The 22,450-nt window shown below is 37.8% G+C and overlaps 1 protein-coding gene across 2 annotated transcripts in view; it reads left to right on the forward strand.

Annotated features, from left to right (window-relative positions):
* SLC24A2 (solute carrier family 24 (sodium/potassium/calcium exchanger), member 2) overlaps positions 1 to 22,450 on the forward strand; it is a 110,200-nt gene that overhangs the window by 62,645 nt on the left and 25,105 nt on the right. The window contains exons 4-6 of one of the 2 annotated variants that reach the window (XM_010564458.1): positions 13,307 to 13,357; positions 19,479 to 19,574; positions 21,261 to 21,349. In XM_010564458.1, the coding sequence (XP_010562760.1) occupies positions 13,307 to 13,357; positions 19,479 to 19,574; positions 21,261 to 21,349 (236 nt within the window). The remainder of the gene's footprint in view (positions 1 to 13,306; positions 13,358 to 19,478; positions 19,575 to 21,260; positions 21,350 to 22,450) is intronic. The other variant, XM_010564459.1, reaches the window with a different exon arrangement.

Raw genomic sequence — 22,450 nt, forward strand, 5'->3', positions numbered from 1 at the left:
AACCAGCTCATCATATTTACTCCTGAATAATTCATTTGTGAAGTCAGAACCAACCTCTACTTTGACAGCCTTTTAAAAATGCACTTGATTGTAAGTAGGAAAATAGGAAAATTTGAAATGAGAAAGAAATGACCTTAAGAAATTTTTACTTTCCACAAAATGTAAACAGAGTGATCCTGATATACGATTACACACTTTTGAACCTGTCCTTCCCTTTCCCTTTCCACACTGATGTGGTTTTGCCATGGGTTGTGCCCATCTTGTGAAAGCCAGCTTGTAAACTCTCTGGAATTAGTGGGCTTGCAAAGTGTACAGCCCACCTCTGACAGATGAGTAACATCTGAGATCAGTGAGAGTTGCTGGACGTTTGGCACTTCGCATTTAGGCAGGTATGCGGCCATGCTGTGGATTAACAGTCTAAGACAAGGAAGGCTTCTCCTCTTAAAAATCTTGGTCTCAGCATAAAGCTTATAAGAAGGTAATAGTTCAGCCATTCTAACAGGCGAATGTGTAGGGTATTTGTTGATGGGACGTGAACTTTGCATTACAGTTGAAGCCTCACAGTACGTTAAAAATATAAATATCCGCATGACATTAGGTTTTTGTTTGCTTTTATCTTATTACAGAAAAAAATGACCTTGGTATAGATCATTTCCTGAGGATTAAGATTAATGACTGCCTGTGCATCAGGCTATCATCAGCTCCCAGCCAGTCATTAATCCCCAGGAAATCCTGTGCCATATTTGCTTCTGCTTAAGTGCTGGTCTGGCAATCCTTTATTCACTGAGTAGTGAGCTGGACTGTTCATAACAGCATTACCCATATGAATAAGGATGGCATCATCAGACCTGCTGGGTTGGTCAGGCCCCAATCCAAAATACTAGCAACTTGAACATAAATCATGGCAATTGTTGATCATTTGTGGCTTTTTTTCTTCTGAGTCCTGTACCTCAGATACCTTTGTCCTAGTTTTGAAACAGACATTCCTGGGTTATGAAAGTGTAGGATTTACAAAGATCTCTTTACATTTTTTAATAGAAGAGGGCTGTTGTTTTGCAGTGGGAGCAGGGAAGAAAAAGCATGGAAAGTATTTTGTATGGAAGTGTCTGCCATGAATAGCAAGCCTACCTTCTCCCTACGAGTTGTAGGTTACTTTAAAGACTGATTCATTCAGGATTGTGGAGGGAGGTTTTCCTCTCTAGAGGCTCCTATGTGTACTCTTTTGAAAAGAGAAGATACCAGTGGTGAAGTGATGATTCAGAGCACCAGTGCAACCTGAGGCTACCTTGCTTTTCTTGCGCAGATTTAGAAGGGTACAGGAAGAATGAGATCTTTTCCTTATCATGCCACCCCTTTTCTGTCTGCTGCTAAGGTGCCACGGGCCAACAAAACATCTTCCACAAGGGAGGATTTAGCTAGATGCTGACTCCCTTGCTCCTGTGTGACAAGGATATAACTCATATGCAAATGGCATCCTCTGCATGAAAATGAGTGTGATCTAAATCTCTGTCATGGCTCAGTCCCCAGTCAGAAGTAGGTGTCTTTGGCAATTCTCTCCTATTCCCATCTCTACTCCTATTTCCAAAGTGGAAAACTACAGGATGTACTTCTGCAGAAAAGTTGTTGTTTATCTTTTATGCTTTACTTTTTTTAAAACATAAATATAGTGCATGTTAGTGGTGAGAGAAGTAACCTTCTGTTACATAAAGCTGAGCTGACAATTCTGTCCCTTCACTGAATGCAGAAAAATGTGGTACTGTCACTGTCTGCTCTGACAAAGAAGACCAGAAACCTGCATTCATGCTTCTCAGTAAAATAAAGAATGATGTGACCCTCAAAGTTTTTGACATAGTAGTGAATTATTTATAATTACTCACTAGATCCTGTTGTGTTCCTAGATACTGATCTTAAGAATTTCCCAGCTTTTCCGTTCACCTCAAACTGTTTTGCTTAATTTGCTGCTGCTACTTGTGTTCTTTTCTGAGATGTCATGAAAAATGTCAGCTTACCCCAAAGACAGCTGACAAAGGTTGGGTAACCTTCACCTGCCTGGTCACTCAGCAGACTCCCAGCTTTGGTCTCATTTTACAAACTTTGTGCTCTTGTTCTTCCCTTGACCTAGGTAAGCTGCACCATCATGTCTCTGCTCACTCCCATTGGGAGCCTTTTTTGGTTGAAGCTGTTTATTTATTATATCCTCAGAGAAGTAAGGCCAGGCAGCTCAGCTTACACCAACTCATGGGTAATACTCAGCTCCTGCATTGCTGAAGTAACCTGAGCACTTCCACTTTCCTCAGTTCCAGTGTGTGGATGCTGCAGGACTTCAGTGCACTTCCTAGCACCATGCCAGAGATTAAAGAAATAATTCTTCAGTGGCTTATGAGCACCACAGCATTTTATCTAAAATGAGGAAATATGCAAATCTAGACAAAATTAATAAAAATAATTATGTATGTTAACTATCTCTGCTCTAGATCCTTCATCATTCTTGAATGTCCTTTAGGCACACCTGTGGGCTTACAGAGGAGGTCAGCATCCTTCTTCTTGCACACTTATTCTTACCCAGCTTGTAACAGTTCTTGCTTCCTCTTCTGGCTCACTAGGGAAAAACAGCCCTCTGAGCAGGGCACTCAGAGCATTTTGGCTTCCTCCTCTGCTGAAGGCTGAAATGTTTGCAAGGGACTTCTGCCAGAGAAGATGGGGGCTTCCTGCCAGGCTCATATACAAATTAATAGCTATTAGTTACAATCTAGTGTCTTCCCTTTATCTCCATCCCACGGTATCTCAGTCTGATATGAAGATAGGAAACCAATAAAAAGGGCGATTAGGCTGATCTTCAGAATGGAGTGTCATGTCTTACAAAGGCAAATACTCATGCCCTCTTTGTGCAGCTAGCTTTCACAGAATTTTTTTTTTTTCCACATAGTTTGGAAGTGACCTCTTAAATTACAGAATTCAGCTAGTCCAACTTCCTACTCAAGCAGGATCAGCTAGAGCAGGTTGCCCAGGACTGTGTCCAGTCAGGTTTTGAATATCTCCACAAATAGAGACTCCACAGTCTTTCTGGGAAACCCATTCCAGTGTTTGACCATCATCACCGTAAAATGTGTTTTCTTCTGTCCAGATAGAATGTCCTCATTTTTAATTTGTACCCATTGACTCTCCCCTGCCAATGGGCACTTCTGAGAAGAGTCTTGTTCCCTCTTCTTCTTTCCCTTCAATCAGGTATTCAAACACATAGATAAGAAATCCCCGAGCCTTCTCTCCTCCAGGCTGAACAGTCCCAGCTCTCTCAACCTCTCTTCATATGAGAGATGCTCTACTCCCTTCATGATCTTTGTGGCCCAGTGCTGGACTTGCTCCAGTATGTCCACAGTTGTCCTGTACTGGTGAGCCCAGGACTGAACAGAGCATCCGGATATGTCTCACCAGCACTGGGTGGAGGGAAATCACCTCCTTCAACCCGCTGACAATGCTTTGCCTAATGGAACCAAGGGTGCTGTTGGCTGCCCTTGGTGTAAGGGCACATTGCTAGCTCAGCTTTCAGTGGCACGGTTCTCTGCACAGTCATTAGCAAGAAGAAAGCTTTCTTCCAAGATTTTAAACAGCTAAATGAGATTGGTGAAGCGATGAGGCACATCACTCTCCAGTGAGGCCTCCTTTCCCCTTCCTTTACCTTTCAATTATGGTAGAGACCACAGAAATTGTGTTCCCTATTTAGATGCCTGAGATTGCATGGTTAATGTAGATGAGATGAGTATTTTTACAGATATCACCAGCATCAAACTGAATTCAGAAACTGTAGGTAGAACTCCCTACGCTGCCAGAGTGAGCAACCGCATAGGTAGAATAGAAACTGTGGGTTATGTGCAGCTAAGGGCAGATCTATTTAAATAGGCAGAGGTGGTGTTTTAGATAGCCCTATTAAGATCTGTCAGAAAGTTGAGAGTCAGAGAAATTAAATAGCTGTTTCTCCCAGTATTACTTAAGATTTCAAAGCTAAAAGTGGATAGCAGTTGAATTTACAAACTTCCATGTAGCGCACATAAAATGTAAATGTCACTGTAACAGCTGTGGAACCTGAGCTGTCTACAAAGATGTGCGCCTTTGGCATAGAGAAAATAGTATCTTAGACTAATGAAGAGAATTTTACTATGAAGTTTTTGTTCAGCTGATTTATCTAAATGTCAGTCACAAATGTATATCTTCAAACAAAGAAGTAGACTTTTGAAGTCTGAATTATTTTACTGAGTGGGTTTATTTAGCATACCTGCAGGGACCACTTCAGTCTTGTCATATTTGGGGGATGTAGGTCTTGCTTTTTGTAAAGACAGTGGCTGCACTTCCATGACTGTAGGGTGAGTGGGCTTGCAACTTTTATCCTATCCACAGAATTTGTCTATAGTTAGTGATGTGTATCAAAAATTTGGTATGTTTTTGTTATACATAACTTGGGGTGCAGAGAAACCCTTACAAATTTCTCTCAGAATGGGCAGTTCAATGGCAAAATGTAGCTGTTTGTTGTGATATTCTCAAACTCTGCAGCAATAAATGTCAGGTCTACTTAATTTCAGATGGACCCAAGGTACAAAGAGAAGGACGGACTCATTGCTAGTTTCACTGATAGAATTTCTAGCTACTTAAAAATTGAAGAACAGGTCTCCCTTTAAAAGCAGTATTGCTCTTTGTAGGTAGCAAATTTTAAATAATGGAAGTTTTCTGATGCCTTTTTTTAATTTACTTTTGAAAATCTGAAATTTAATCCTTGTGGGATTTTTTATGGTAAATGTTAGTTTTCGCAACAATTTATTTCTGTATGTCATGCTTTATTCTTTTAACTAGAATCTACTCAAGCCGCTCACTGCAGGCAAAATTCTTGTCTCTCATCTCCCTGATATTTTCCAGTGATACCCTGTTCTTCAGACAGCATATTCTTCTTGGGATTCCCTACAGAGTATGCAAGGAAGACATGAATATTTAAATGCAAGTGTGATCCCAGAGCAGGGTACAGCTGTCCTGACTGTGCATTTCCATGCTTAATGGCTTTAGCTTCATTTTAAGTTTCTTCCTAATTCTGAATTTCCTTGTTAAACATATGAACAACAAAAAACATAAATAATTTACAAATCTGTACAGATCAGGGAGTAATAGTAGCTCTGAGGGATGTTCTATTGAAGATGAAAGAGGAAGATTTCCTTTAGTACAGTTTGCACATGGCAGATGGCTTCATCTTCCACAAGCTGGTTGGATTTTGAAGAGTGAATGGAACATATGCTGTCCTTACATTATTCTCCTTGGACATGCTGAAAACCAGAACTGCTGGAATTTATTGCATTTGGAGTTGTATGTGTCCAGTACCCCCCAGTGCCTGGTCCCACATACACTCAGTGAAATCCCAACCCCATCAGAATTAGTGGTAAAGCTCCCAATATCATCAGTAAGATGAGTTTTTCACTTCTACATCTTGGAATTCCCATTTTCATGAATATTTGAAAATTCTGCAAAGATAAATACCCCATTCAAAGCCAGTGGGAATTGTGTTTGATCCAGGCAAGGTCAATTCTGTTATATAATGGTTGTCTTTTGATGTTATTACATTCTGGAGAATGTATGGCACCTGTCTTCAAGAGTTTGGTCGCAGATGGCTCAAAGGTAATTTACGAGTGAAAGAAGTCGGAAAAGGAAGCAAAACCCTCAGGAACAAGCACTTCATACTTTTCTTAAATAAAAAAAAAAAAATCACTTAACCCCCCCCGATTTTAAATGCTGCACTAAGAGCAAAGTAATAGGCAGATCTTGCTTTTGAGTGCTGTGACTGTCCTGAGCTGTCCAGAACTCTACTGATATGATTGTATAAATTCTTAATTGTATTTCTATTCACACTCCAATTTGATAAAATTGCAATAAACTAATTATAACAAAAGCAGACAACTTTAATAAGATTATTATCAGGACAAAACCACCTACAATAAAAAACAGAGTAAGGACACATGAGGAGAGAAAACAGGAGTAGAAGGCTTGTAATTTAAAGACAGATGAAAGGTGACCACGAGTGTTTTAAGAGCTCAGATGCACAGAGTATTACATAATTTAGTTATTCCCAGTGTACTGCCAACTGTTCAAGTACCTGAAAGTCTTCATTTATATGATTTTCTGTATTTGCTTAGAAGTGTTAATAAAGCGGTACTGGTAGTAGCATAATCCAAAAACATGTAATTCTAAAATGCATGCAACTATTATTACCTACTATATTACTCAGATCCAAAAGAGGTCCCTTTGTATTTTCCACTACACCAGCTCAGTGACAAAGCCTCCATTTTGCAAGAACAGGCAGCTTGATGGTCCACAAGTAAAAATGTAGGCTACAGCATTTAATTATAACTTGCATAGTTTTGTTGATCTGGAGGTAGTAGGAGATAAAGTGTTTTGCTTTTTAAAACAACATTTGTTTTCTCTCCTCTGCATTCTGCAGTGATAATACATACAAACTGCCACAGCAGTCCCAGTCTATCCCAGATGGGATATAAGTACTCTATGAGAAAGTTAAGAGGTTTATGAAGTTCATAAAAGGTAGGAGTCAATATTAAGATGAGATTTACTGAAAGAAAATTATTTCAAAAGAATTCTTCCTTTTTAAATTTCACAATGCCTGTTATCCTTCAGTTGGTGGGATTTTTTGTGTTTTGCCCTGAATAGTCTATGTACAAAGGCATTATCTTTTGTTAAAGATCTGCTAGAGGTTAGGACTCTCATTTTACACCTGTAATATTAAGCTCTGTGAGATCTTTCACAAGTTTTTAGCATTGAGAGTTCTTTGTTCCTAATCTAACATCACTGATAAAACCAAATCAAGCCTTGATTCCAATTTAGATTGGATAGCTGCTACAATTTACCTAGCAAGACTTTTGAAGTGGCCTCCTTTTTTTGTTTATGGTTGAGTATCTGATTACCTAATTGAATTTTCTCAAGACCGTGAAAGCTAGAAGAAATGACAGTAAATATTAAGGATAAACAACCCAGTCATCCTTGATGTTATAATATGAATTCCTCTAAGTCCTTTGGCCTAACTCCTCAGCCTTCTTCTAAAAAAATACAAATAAAAAAAGGAGATCCTGTTAAGCATGATGACAACAGTAAGTGCAAATCAAAGGTCATATCAGACAGATGTAAAGGGGAACAGTGGATTACCAAATTAATGTCTTTGACTGTCAGACACTTGCTGACTTTCAGAATTATGTGTGCAACCTCACGCACAAAAATTCACTTCTGTCTCCAATACTTGGTTAGGCTTCATGTTTACAATCTTTTTAATAATTATTTGCTTGCTTTTAAGTTGCAGTTCTTGGCTGCGTGCTCATTCTCAATTTCATCAGTTTTGAGCCCTTACTCTCTCATTTCACTTCTCCCTTATCTCTTATGCATTCAACCTTTTGGTAGGTTGAATTTATGGACATGAAAACTCAGGAAAAATATATGGTCTCCATCTGCTAGTTCCGGTATGCCTCACAATTCCTTCTAAGCCAAGCTCCCACTGATGCTGATGAAGGATTATGCCTTGACACCATCATGACTGTGGAATTCAAACACAAGGAAGATCAAGTAAATGCAACGGGGGAATTGCGCTAAAAATTCAGGGATTGCCTTCAGTGATTTCTCTTTAGCAATTTTGTTTTGAGTAAAAGATATGTCAACTTTTAAGCTGTTTAATTGCCTTGGAGAAGTGTGACATGAATTGTTATACAAATATGGTTTTTTATGCGGAGTGAAAGTCTTATGCTTGTTGAAGAAACCCACAATGCATTACTTTGTTTTGAGAGTCTGAGTTCACATTTTTCACGAAGGCATACATACCTTTAGCAATGCAGGTTACTATCTCTAAAATATCTGTATGTCTTATGAGTATTTTGAGAAACTCTGAGCCAGGCTCATTTCTAACATAACTAGGGACAACTGCAATCTGCATCTGAGATCTTCATAGCAGGAGAGCAGAGAAGTACTGGCTACACTTACCTTCTATGGCAGCTTGGGGCACTATACTTAAAAGGCAGAAATGGGTATTTCACCACAGACTGTATCTTCAATACTGAAATGAGTGAACATTGAAAATAAATTGAGTCATTAGATATATTATTTTGTAGAATCATAGAGCAGTTTGGGTTGGAAGGAACCTTTAAAGATCATCTAGTCCAACACCCCCTGCAAGGAGCAGGGACATCTGCAACTAGATCAGGTTGCTCAGAGGCCCATCCAATCTGATCTTGCATGTTTCCAGGGATGGGGCATGTACCACCTCTCTGGGCAGCCTGTTCCTGTGTCTCACCACCCTTGTTGTAAAAAATATCTTCCTTATCTAGTCTGAATCTACCCTCTTTTAGTTTAAAATCATTACCTGCTACAGGCCCTACTAAAAAGTTTGTCCCTGTCTTTCTTATAGTCCCCCTTTAAGTATTGAAAAGTTACAATAAGGTCTTCCTGGAGCCTTCTCTTCTCCAGGCTGAACAACCCCAAGTCTCACAGCCTGTCCTCATAGGAGAGGTGTTCCATCCTTCTGATCATTTTTGTGGCCCTCCTCTAGACCCGCTCCAACAGGTCCATGTCTTTCCTGTGCTGGGGACTCTGGAGCTGGATGCAGTACTCCAGGTGGGGTCTCACCAGAGCAGAGTAGAGGGGCAGAATCATCTCCCTTGACCTGCTGGCCATGTTTCTTTTGATGCAGCCAGGATATGGTTGGCTTTCTGGGCTGCGAGCGCACATTGCTGGCTCATGTCCAGCTTTTCATCCGCCAGTATCCCCAAGTCCTTCCTGCAGGACTGCTCAATCTCTTCATCCCCCAGCCTCTGTTGACACTGGGGTTTGCCCCAACCCAGGTGCAGGACCTTGCATTTGGCCTTGTTGAACCTCCTGAGGTTCACATGGGCCCACTTCTTGAGCTTGTCCAGGTCCTTCTGGGTGGCATCCCATCCCTCAGGCGTGTCAGCCGCGCCACTCAGCTTGGTGTTGTCTGCAAACTTGCTGAGGGTGCACTTGATCCCACTGTCTATGTCATTGATGAAGACATTAAACAGTACTGGTCCCAATACAGACCCCTGAGGGACACCACTTGTCACTGATCTCCATATGGACATTGAGCTGTTGACCACTACCCTCTGGATGTGACCATCCAACCAATTCCTCATCCACTGAATGGTCCAGCCATCAAATCCACATGTCTCCAATTTAGAGAGAGGGATGTTGTGGGGGACTGTGTCAAAGGTCTTACAGAAGTCCAGATAGATGACATATGTAGCTCTTCCCTTCTCCTCTGATGTAGTCACTCCCTCTTAGAAGGCCACTAGATTGGTCAGGCAAGACTTGCCCTTGGTGAAGCCGTGCTGGCTGTCTCAAGTGTAATTTGAAATTACAAATAATGTAGCACTGTCGACTAACAACATTATTCTTTCTGTTTACTTTGATATGGTGTGGCACCTACATACACAGTAGACAACAATAGGTAATAACGCAAATGTTGTTGTAATCTTTCAGGAACGTCAGACAGGATTACCAGGAACCCTCTGTTCTCTTCTGGTGTAAAAATATGTGGAAGGAAACAAATTAATTCAATGACTCTGCCACTGTCGAGGATCAGCTGTTAAGCTGCATCTCTGCATCCTCTTTGTTTCATGTGACCAGCAGGGATGCAGGTACTGGCTGTCAGCCAGTCTGTCTGCTATGACCTCCCTTTGGGAACTGCATAGCATTTTCACGAAACTGGAATGATCACATTTTAATAGTGTTGGATTTGGGGGTATTTTTTCAAGTACCCTTTATCACAGTATTTCAGATTTCCAATTCCATTTAAAATAAGTTTATTTTAAAAGCTGATAACTTTTTCCAATACAATATTTTTTTCTAAAAGTACTTCAGTTCAGTTTGAGTTTACATAGAGTCATATTGAATAGAATCTTATTATAACAGGAAAATTCAAAAATAAATACTAAAGAGCAGATTTAGTCCAAATTTTACAGCAAAAGCCAGTGCAATATATTAGAAGCAGACTGTATTGTGGCAGACCTTTTGTGTTGCTGAGCAGCACTGAACCAAGTAATCTTGAAATCCACAAAATAATTCATGTGAATATGTGCAGCTGACATTTTCTAGCATCATCTTCATTGTGCATTGCAGTCAGGAGGCTGGTGATTGTATAAAATGTTCTGCTCTGAGTATAGGACTATAAAAGCTTTGAGGAATGTAATCGCAACAGCAAGATTAGAGTTTTGTTGGAAATAATTTTGCTAACTGCAAGAATTAACCTAGTTTAAACCATGGCATATTGAATTGCTGAAGTGCCCAGAACATGATCATCATCAGCATCATGCACTCTCATGCATCTCCTTGTTTCTTTTCTATTCAGTTTCTGTAAGGTCAGAGTGTCCTTTTTTCTTTCCTGTTTGTCTTGTGTCTCACTTCAGATGGGAAGCAAATAGATCTAAACTGGGTTGCCAGTATGTAAAGTGCCCTGCCTTTCTGCTACTGCTTTTATTTCTTCTGGGGTTTTAGCATAATTCACCATTGTTGTTGGCTTCCTCTGAAACCTCTTCTGCTTCATCCATTAAGTCAGAGGCCTGATGCTATCATTCTGTTAATTCTTAAATTTGTTGCTATGATACAACCTTCTTCTTCGCAACTTCGTCCTTCTGCAACCCCATCCTTAGTCTTTTTTCTCCATGAGTTTATAAAGTCCCTCTCTGGCAGTGTTGTCTCCTGCATGTACTTCCATTTCTCTGATTACTCTTGGACTCCTTTTGGCATCTGTTTTCCACTCCTGTCCTCATCCTCCAGTGGATGCCTCACCCCAGGTTCTAGCAAAGCACACCCCAGACACATCAAGGCAGAGATCCATGAGAATAAGTTTAAGCAAAGGTGCTGGCCATAGTCAGCAGATACTGAGCCCTAATTAAACAGCACATGTGATCCCAGATGCTGTATGCAGGGAAGTCCATATTGAAGTTATTGGGACCTCTTCTCAGGTAAGGAATTCAAATCTTTAGGACTAAAATCAAGATGGTAGAACAATAGATGCTTTTATGTAAAAGCAGCTACAAAGATTATGTTGCAACAGTAAGAACATATTTGCAAAACAGTATATGCATTGTATATCATTATAAAACAATATATTAAATTCTATCTTTAAATGATGTCTTTCTTTGCTTGAAGAGAGACTTAGAGTAACGTCATATTCTAATGAGCATACTTACGTTCAAGAAAGACACTGCATTGTACGAGCAAGAGTATGTCAGTATTTGTAACTGGTTTTGATAAAGTATGTCTATGAAAAAATCTTTACAATCCAATCATAAGTATTTTTAAAAATTAACAGTGATAATATCATGTGCTTTTTAGCTACATGGCGTAAAGCGTTCTCTGTCTCTGCAAATGATGTAAAGAATGTTCATTTGGCAGATTCGGGTATCTTCAAATAGATTAAAAAAAGGGGATCTTTCGAAGTGTCAGATTTGCATATCATCACAGTATTTTACAGTTGAAAACTAATAGCCAGACCTCAATTGAAATTTACTCATGTGGAAAAATATTGAAAGATCACGAGATGCATCAGCTAAAAACAAAATAATTGGACAGCATTTGTACATTTAATTGCTTAAGCTGTTTCATAAACATGAAGAGAGAATATTTCTAAAGAAAACAGCACTACCAAACTGTTAAGTATCAATTTTTAAATGATTATATTCTATCAAAGGTTGGATGCTCAGAAGCTCAGTTGTAAAACTTTACATAAAAATGATGAGTGAAATCATCCACAAATTCCCCAGACAAATAATTTACAAATTCCTCCTTGTGCTTAATTTTTCTCTGTCCTGTTTTGTAGACCTACATTGATGTCCTGGTTTTGGCTGGAATAGAGTTAATTTTCTTCTTAGTAGCTGGTGCAGTGTGTTTTGGATTTAGTGTTAGAATAATGTTAATAACACAGTGATGTTTCAGTTGTTGCTAAGTAGCGCTTACCCTAAGTTAACGATTTTTCAGTTTCCCGTGCTCTGTCAGTGAGGAGGTGTACAAGAAGCTGGGAGGGAGCACAGCCAGGACTACTGACCTGCACTAGCCAAGGGGATATTCCACCATAGGGCATCATGCTCAGTATATAAACTGGGGGGAGTTGGCTGGGAGGGGTGGATTGCTACTTCGACATTGGTCAGTGGGTGGTGAGCAATTGCATTGTGCATCACTTGTCTTTTCTTGGGTTTTACTTTTATTATTATTATTGTTGTTATTTTTATTTTATTATTAATTTATTTTATTATTATATTCCTTTTCATTACTATTATTGTTGTTGTTGTTATTATTACTATATTTTACTATATTATATTAAATGGTTCTTTTCTCAACCCACGAGTTTTACTTTTTTTTCCAATTCTTCCCATCCCACTGGGAGGCCAGGGAGTGAGCAAGCGGCTGTGTGGTGCCTAGTTGCTGGCTGGGCTTAAACCACAACAATTAATTATTGTATTTATATATATATTTACATATATGCCAAACTTTAAGAAAAAAGCACTTTAAGAAATGAAGTGTAAAGCAACATCTGGAGACAAAAGTGGATTTCATACAAGATTGCATCACAGCAAAGTAATTGTAGCCCTACAGATCTGGAAATCTCTTCATTCCATTTTCTCTGCCATGCTAGAATATAGTAATGCAATATATTCAATTTATTTAATTTAATCTTTTTAATAATTTAATTAATTTAGGTCTCCTACCACCTGATGAAGTGAGTAAATAATTCTTTTCTGATTTCACAAGTGACAAGAGAGTGGTTAAATTAAGTAAACCCTCTAAAGCAAGTCAACATCAGCACTGGTATCAAAACAATTTTTGTGGAACAGCTTTATGAACAGTTCCTTAGATTATATGTTTTGAGATTTTTTGATTAATTTGGATGCCTAACTATTTGAATGTCTGACCTGGAGAATGTTAAAAGAGCTTAGTTTCCAAAGCTCCTGCTGATTAGGTACTGTCAAGGTTTATTGTGTTTTCCCAAAAGTAGAGGCACCAAATGGCAATCACCTTGGAAAGGCTGAATTTTAGATTTCAGTGCTTCTTCTACATCTCACCTTAGCAACTTACTCATCTAAAGCCAGTGAATTGTCATATTTCTGGGGGGAAGGCACTACCATTTCTGTAATCCATGTTTTGCTGTCCTGCAGAATTTTTTGCATAATCACTGTTCGAGTTTATGAAGCACATGCAAAAACATGTACGTTTCTTGAATGTCTGCTGGTTCCTTATCTTTGTGTCTTTTACTGTGATGTTGTAGAGCTTGGATCATATGGAAACCTAAAATATTATGACACAATGACTGAAGAAGGTAAGAAATATTTTAGAATTGTTTGTATCAGCTTTTTTTGAAGCCCTTTAAGCGCCTTTTATGTGTTTATTTTTTCCTTCATTTTTCTTAGTCCTATTTTCAGTTTCTCCATTTTTTAATAACTCCTTTTTGCATGTCTTCATTGATGGCGCGATCAGTTATGGCTCCTTTTTCAGGTTTTTTTTTCTTCAGCATTTTGGTTTTGCTATTTCAGATAAGGAGATACAATGGAATGCTTTTATTAAAGAACATACATGCAAAAGCACACTTGCAAATTATAAGGCACAGTATAACACGGATTGTAGGTGCTTATTTTATACCATGTTTTACAATGCATTCGAGAAGATGAATTAATTTATGGATGTTCAAATCAGTCCGTTTGAGAACAATTATTAAGTGAATTCACTTTACTGTATTATTCAAAAGTAATGGATAAAGTTTAAAAACTAGGCATGACTATTCCTGGAGTATTAATTGTATGCTTAATTGCAATACAAAATTTATGCAATTTAAAATCCTGATTCTAGCAATACAAGAAGGAAGTAATTAGGGCCTGAATCAGGACTCAATGAAATCTTCAAAAATTTTTCTGCTGATTCAAAAGTGTTGCAGTTTATTGTACTAATTCAGGAAAGCAGTTAGCTATGTAGTAATTTTCCAGCACGTGCTTTCGGTCCTAGTGTGGTCAGCATTTCTGTAACTTGGAAGTTTCCCTGAACTGAGACCTGATTGTCTGTAGGATCAAGACCTCTTGTCCAGCTCTCTGATTACAATGCCAGACAGATTGTTTCATGAATGTTCAGTTTAATAATTAGTGGTGGTGTGTTCAAGGATCGAGATAAGCTTGAGGCCTGTAGAAAACTTAGCTGTCTATTCCTACTTGGTTTTCACGTTGGGAATATAAGTCAAATAGCTTAATTCTCTGTTTTTAAAAACACAGTTATTTTCTAGTTTAGATTAATCTTGAAGTTAAGAAGGTTTTAAGAAAAACCTTCATTATATGACTTACTCATGATCTTCCTCCAGGGGAAAAAAAAAAAAAAGTCATAACTTCTCACTATTTCCCACTTTTGGTATCTGCTGTTGATACTCAAATTAACTGTACTATTCTGGGGCTGGCTGTAGGACACAGGTCCTTCCACCTTTGTGCCTGATGTTACAAGATGCTCTTTTCTTCTGTAGCAGGCGTGAGCTCATAGGGCAGTCTTGCCCTCCGTTGCCCAGATTCACCATCTGATTCACAGGGATGGCACCAATGTAAGAAAAGATGTCTGACAGGAAATTTTACTGGGCAAACAATGGTGTTTATGTTGTTTAAATACACCTCTCAAGCACCTGAAATGAGTAGTTAACACAAGCCATTCAGATATGGCTACCAGAGCTAAAGCTTTTGCAGTATGTCTCATCTCAGTCTTCATTACAATCAAGATGTAAAGGTCATTTCTCATTGTAGCCTCAGAGTTGGGTATGTTAAAGTTTTTAATTTTTTATGCTGAAGTATTAAACCTACCACTTCAAAAGTAGTCACTTCTGATATTCATAAATACTCTATTGACAGTTAAATGTAGCTATTTGTGGGAAAATACTCGTGCAAGTATGATACATACAATATATGTATATATTAATACTGTGCCTATGCTTAAGTAATGCTGTTGATATTCAATGTCATCTCAGAAAACACTCCTCATGAATAAATAATCCAGGACCATACTGTAGCAATAGCAAAAATCGAGTAGCAAAAATCTTCCAGTAGCAAAAATAAGAAAGAAAACTCTTTGTCTTTAGGAATATTAACACTGACAAGAGTCTATGATAGTTTACCTTTTCAGATACAGCTGTCCTCATTGTTTTCACATGTCTTTCACAAAGCAAGTAATGAATAGTATCTTAGAAGCTGTATTTAGATCAAAGTGTGCTGTATTTTGAACTTTCTGTTTGGATTTTCAAAAGTATAATCACTATCACTCTGCATCACACTTATTTGCATTATCCGTTTTCCTCTTTCTCTTCCTTTTTTGACTGAGCTTTTTATGCCTTTTGTGCAGAAAGTTAGTCACAGGAACATGTAACCCCAGTTACAAATCCATGGATTTTTTTCTAATATAGTCCATTGTTGTCTCCAGGTCCTCAAACCCCGAGTGCAGAGAGGTAGCAAATCTTTCAGTCGTCTGGTGGAGAAGCACAGGCATATCTATTCTTGTTGCTACATCAGAACAATCAGAGACAAAAAGTAATGGTTAAGTTGCAATACACATTCAGATATAGCCTCGTGGCCAGAGGGCCATTGTGCTCCAGGTCTTAGAAACTGATGTCTATTGTTTTGTTTGCTCCTATTTGGTCTGAAAGTGACTTTAAATTAATTGGAGATTAGTCAGGCCCAACTGGGAGAGAAAATACACCCTACCAGTTGGGAAGAGACCTTCACAGTAATCTGGTGCTGTCAAGTAACCTCCACGAACAGCCTATAACATGACAAAACTGCATGTTTTTATTTGATGCTTCTGCAGGATTTTAAAGTTAAAGGAGAAAGCACATGAGGGGGATTTCTGGAATTGATCAATTGTGACCCACTAGTTGCGTTCCACAGCTACCCATGGACAGGACTGGTAGGTACAGTTCAGATTGATCAACAGCCACAGATTTGATATCTTCAGGCTCATGAAAGCTTGGCTATAGCTGCATAGATGTAGTAATCGGCATTTGATCAGAGACTGAAAACTAGACAAATGGTTGAATTTTTTAAACTAGTGAACTTCTGAAGATAAACTATTTTCCTGCCAAATCAAAGGCTTTTCTGACTTAGGGAATCTGTAGTCTGCAGTTTAGACTGTGGTCAAAGGATTGGGTTTTTAATATATCCTTGATCAGGAGGAGAATCTCTGCCAGCTGATGCCAGCTGGAGTTACTCATGAAGATCAAGGCATATCTATGTTATACAATACTGATTTGTTTGCATATATTCAAATAAAACCAATTTAGTTTTAAGCTACCTTCTTTGCTAATCACCTGGCCTTGATTTGTTCCTTCTACCCCATCCTTTGTAAATTAGAATGAGCTGCAAAATCTGTCTGAGTTCAGCAAATTTAGATTAATTAAGAATTTTCCGTAACAATCTATCCTATTTTGGGTCCAGGGAATCAAGCATTTTCATTCACCTAAACTATCATGATGCCAGATGGTGTGAAAATTACTCTTAGGTAGTCAAACCCATAGTACATGGGACTGTTAAAGAGGGAACATAAGCTGCTACCTACTCCTAGAAATAAGAACAGTAACATAAAATTCCTATGGATTATTTAATACCCCACCTAAGGATGAGAAAAAAGGCATGAGGGAAGATCTGAGCCTAAGATGGGGCTTTCTGTATATTTCAATGACTTAGAAATATCCTGAGCTGGTCCTTTTTCCTAGTGGCTCTGTGCTTCCCCTTCGCTGAACAAGTTTTGATTTGGTTTGAAGGAGGAAAATGGCAGGGAAAGGGAGAGAGGAGGCATAACTCTGCCGCCTTTTTACATCTCACTGTCTTCATGCAGGCTAGTACTACTGCTTTCCTTAGTTTCATGCTTTTGATAGTTGATATTATGTCTTTTAATCATTTTCTCACACTATTTGTTACCTACACTGAGTGAACCAAATGGAAGGTAATGATGTAAAACAATGTAAGCTGAACCATGCATGTACTGAGAAATAAAAATAAAGCAAAATACAGTTTCCATTTCAAATGTTGAGGTTAATTTCCATGACAGTGACTTATAAGCGTGGAACAGTCTCCTGAATGAAGCGATATAACTTACAATGTTAAAAGTCAGTGTAAGAAATACTTCCTAAAGATGGGAGGAGGCTTTTGGAAATGTGAAAAAAAATTGAAGACAACTTCAATTAAGCTAATCTAAAACAGTGTGAATCTCTGTGGAGACATTTTATTTTCAGTTCAATAATGGCTCAAGTTTCTCTATTAAAAAATGTAAACCATTTCAAACAAACTCAAACCAGAAGACTAGGATATCCTTACAGAATTCTGCATCACTTTAATTAAACTTTTTAAATTGAACCTTAAATTAAAAGGTCCTACACCATCCTGAAGTAGGGGGCGACATGGATGGTTCGACAGATATTTTTCAGAAAATGTCTCAGCTGCATCATTTGCATCACTTACAAAAAATGCATTTGTGTATTTGGGGTATCACAAGCCAAATTCTCAAACGTATGAAGCTGAGTTGGAGTCTGAAACGTAAAGCAATCCTTTAGCAAACTGGTATACATATTGTATGAAAATTATGCAGGCACCTTTCAGTATCTACACATGCTTCTGGATAAGCACTTTTTAAATGCCCAAAGTGTTTCAGAAGAAGTTAGGAACAGACTTGACTCATAGCATTTCAGCTTAAAATATTTGGAAATATGATTTGCGTTTTTCCTCGTTTTTGCTTTCTCTTATCTGATATCCCAAGTAATTCCCTTTGCTCTCTCTCTTTTTCTTTCTTTCTTTAACTCTTTCCTTCTTCTTCCTCTTCTAACTAAAGTCTCTGCCATTGACCCTATGCACTGAAATAATGAGATGGCTTGCTATTTATGATTGTGTTCTATGCTTAGATACTGTTCTGCAGGCAATTTTACTCTAGGTACCATGTACCAAAAAAGATAATCTTTGCAATGTATTGTGAATGGCTAATTATTTTTTTGGAGCATGATCTGTTTGTGAAAAGATAGGGGCTGCTGAAAGGACAGTACTGCTTATTAAATCTTTGTGGTATTTTTATTACTTTCCAAGTGATTTGGTGTTGATGAATTAATTCCAGTTCCCAGCACATGATAGCTGCTCTTCCCTGTGGACTGTGCTTATGCTTCTTCATATACAAAAGTGTTGGTACAGGGGTTTGAAGCTTCCATTCGTGAGAAGGGAAGAGAGGATTTCTTTCTTGACTAATGATTTATTATTGTGTATCTTTATTTTAGCTTGGAAACAGTGACTGTTATCCAACTAACCGAGTTCATTCATGACTTCTCACTGTGACTTCCCACTGTTAATCAATTATACGATTCCATTGAAATATCTTTTGGTCTTAAGCCTACACTGTTTTTGCTGCAGGGACACCAACAGTTTTCAATGTTTTTTTTTAACTGGAGATGAAGAATTAAAACAGTCTTGGGCCCTGTATGGTAATAGTGTTCTTAATTAGAAGTGTACTGTACTATAGCCACCAGTTATACTTTTAAAAAAGATAAAAAAAGACTTGAAGAGCAATAGCAGTGAGGATAACAATAAAGAAAGGCAGATACATCATCTTTCTACACAACATAGACTGCCATAAGCTGCCCAAAGAGTCCTTACATATTAAGATCAACCAATGTAGAGGAAGGAGTAAATAAATTTCACTTAAAATTTGCCGTCTTTGACATTGCCTAGTTTTAGTATGTCATTTGGACTCAGTGGTCAATAAAGAGTGACAGAACCTTGGACCTATCTTGGGACAGGATGAGTTGCCCTGGAGACAGTCTAGATGATCAGCTGCATGGTTAAACTCATGGGAAACAAAAAACACCTGGCAGGTTGAGAAGAAAATTTGCCTTTGAGAAGCTGGTATGGAAATCATGTATTCTGGAAATGTTTGCTTCTGCTTCTGAAGTATCTGTGGAAGTCACAGGCACACAGCTGAGTCCAACATGACAAAGTCGACCACAGTCACCATGATGCAATATATAAGTTTATCTGAAATTCTGTGTTACTGTATTAATAATTGAGACCTGAAACTGTTTGTGTTTGCTTACAGTATCTTTATTCATCTATATTTATCTTCTGTTTAGGCTGAAATCCTACACCAGCACTTTTATAGGTGGAACTTTACTGACTGCTTCTGAAGAAAAATAATAGCTTTTGTTTTCAATTTCTTGTTCAACTTATTGCTGAGTTCTGAGAATAGAAAAAAAAATATGTTTTTATTTCCACTAAAAAAGAAAAAAAGGATATCTGAAAACATCAGATACTGTTTAATAATATGTTTGCTGTTTGAGGAGGGATGGAAATAGATTACTGGCACTGATTTATGGAGCCTAAGCTATGGCAAAGAAATTTTGCTTCTCAAAATGGCTGCATTTTAATAATGACAATGCTTTCTTTTAGGAAAGTTCAAGGAAAGGGCCTCAATTCTGCATAAGATTGCCAAAAAGAAGTGCCAGGTGGAAGACAGTGAAAGGCAAAATGGAGCTGCTAATCATGGTGAGTGCAGCAGTACAGATTTACCACCTGTTCCTGAGGGCCTTTTTCACTATTTTATTTTGCTTGAAAGTCCTTAGGGATTAATTTCTCATTCTACTTCATTTATGCTACCTTAGTAAAAATATTCTCATTCCTTATACAAAATAGTATGAAAATTACGGACAGGACAGGAGTTAAGTGCAAGAAGAGAAAGTCAGTTAAGGCATGTGGAAAGCCTCCCGGCAGGGTTGAAAAGGAAAAGCAGTGCTGATTTTGGATATGTGTTGAAGTGACAGAAATAGAGAGACAAAACTTACTCACAGTTTATATGTCCATATTTAATGAATTTATTGAGCTGCTCTGGGAGAACATGTGTTTTATGTGGTATCACCCTTGTCACAAAAAGAAATAACCTTCATATTTAAGATTTGATTTGTCTATCTGCTACTTGCTGAGAGTCATTTAGGCCCATCTATGCTAACTGTGCAAAATTAGCTTACTGTGGTTCTCAGTCAAGGGTAAGAATTTGTATTTTAGTTCAAAAGTTCCTATACTAAAAGAAAATCTGTACTATGTCCTGTTTCCTCTACCTCAGCATGTTCTCTGCATTAGAAAACCAGATGCAAATGTGTCTGATAAAAGCTGAATCATTTTATTAGCTGACACTGTTTCTGACCTTGTGCTATGTTTAGATACTATTTGCTTCCAGAATCAAGCAGTTGGATGGGACAGTCTGTTAATAAACCATAATGCTGGCTGTGGGGTTAAGAGACAACACAAATGCACTGAAATAATTACAGATAGCCTGGCACTCACACATAGTGGCTGTGATCTCAGATTTTTAATTTAGAAGAATCTCAGGGTAGCAGTAATGTAACTAGACAGCTGTATTTACTTCTGTGCACAAGAGCATACCATAAGGCATGTTGAACTTGAGTTAAGACATTTCATATTGCTATTCCCCGTAACTTTATATTGTCCAAGGAATTTTTGGTCATTGACATTTTTATCTAGTACATACTTAAAGACATAATTACTGTTTAGAGAATTTCAAGATAGTCAAAGTAAGAATAAATTTGAATAAATTTGGCATCAGAAACCGAAGGAACAATTTTATCCCTTTAATTTCTGTAGAAGTTTAGCACAAGGACTATGGGATTCTGTTTTAAAGATCATCCTCTGTTATTGGATGCTATTAGACCATCCGTTTACTCTTTTCCCACATTTTTGCATGAGAAAGAGCATGATTACAGCTTGGAAGTAACTTTACTAATTGCAGTGGTTTCTGTGTTATAAAAGTTATATCTTGTTGAATATATCCCTTCACCTGTAAGTGCAACATGTTGCATTCTTTAATGTCTGGGAAGAATGCAATATGTCATTTTTTACCTGAAGTATTAAGCTCAGTGAGTTTAGTTTAAACAAAAAGCACTGAATATTGCAAAGAATGTCAATTTTTCTAGGACATGAGTACCAGTAGAATAGTTTATTCAAATGCAAGCTCACTCATAAGAATTTTATTCAAAATGTGTACTAGTCAAATGGAAGACAGAATTTTTGTCTCTCTCTTAAAGGCAGATGTTGGTCCACCTTCAGTATTTGATGATTTACTCAGACTGAATATATCACAGCAGTTTCACTAACAGATTTGTTACTTAATATACTGTTCTGTTGTTTTCGCACTCTTATTTATGGATGATGCCACAGAAAAAAGTGCAAAAGTGGAAGTTGCAGTAACACCACCGAGTGATTCAGGACCAGTGCAGAATGGAATCGCCCATAACGTTGAAGAAGAGGTTAATGTCTTTTTTATTCTTCTTTTTATTTTTATATTGGTAAATATATTGCATGCTTGATTGGGCTTTTCAATGATAGTATATATCTTAATAGCAAGAAGCTGTTAATATGAACTGTCTACAATATATTTAATCTTAATTTACAACTGAACCCAGTGTGTGGTTTGCCATATATAAAAGCCCTTCTCTTGTGCCCCTGCCCTTCAGTGTAAGGTAAGATGGTAGTCTGGAATGTATTCTTTTAGGAAATGTATTTTTACTTATCAGATAAGATGTTCACAGCCCTAAATGTAGCTAATGGAAGTTGCTTGTCTGATCATCACATTGCACAAAACCTGTTCTCCTAAGAGGGTAGCATGTCATGTTGTGCTTCATGGGATAGTTAAAAGTAGTTCTAAAAGAGGAGTTATACACAAACTTCTTCCCCATCTTGCCTTCTGTTATCTTGATACAAAAAACAAATTAAGCTGAAGGAGATATAGTATACTAGTGTTTCTATGTTTCTTGTTTCTTCTATGTTTCTATGTTTCTTATTGCATATGGTTAAAATTTGCAAAAGAAGTAATTAAACATTTAAATGTATTTATTTTAACATATACCTTTTGTAAATAATTAATAAGTGCATAACTGTGTCTAACTTGCACAGTGGCTACTGAAATAGCTATACAGTTGAGCTAGCTTCTTTCTTAAATAAGTGGTAATTCTCAAGAGTAGCTGACTGAAAAAATTGGCCCTGCCAGGCCCTTTTTTAATATCTTTTAATTTTTTTAAAATTTTGTTAATAACACCTCCATCCCAAGCAAGCAAACAAGTGGAAAATTGCTGGTGAATAGATTTTGCTAAAATTGCACACCGCTCTTTTAGACTGAAACAGCAAAACCTGCATAGAAAGTCTTGTTAAAAGTAATCCTTGACACAGAAGCTTTTATAATGGTTTTGTTTGTACAGTTTACTTCTTAGCTTTGTCCTTAGGCTATAGTGACAGAAGAAAGGTACTTGCACAAGAAAGGCAAGAGATGGCTGAGCAGTGGTCTATACCATAACATGAGCTTCCCCTTATTAAAATTGCATGAGCTGTGTCGCATTTACATACAGCAAAAT

The sequence above is a fragment of the Haliaeetus leucocephalus genome, unplaced genomic scaffold (genome assembly GCF_000737465.1).
Source record: "Haliaeetus leucocephalus isolate CR32 unplaced genomic scaffold, Haliaeetus_leucocephalus-4.0 Scaffold180, whole genome shotgun sequence".
NCBI classification, from domain to species: Eukaryota; Metazoa; Chordata; class Aves; order Accipitriformes; family Accipitridae; genus Haliaeetus; species Haliaeetus leucocephalus.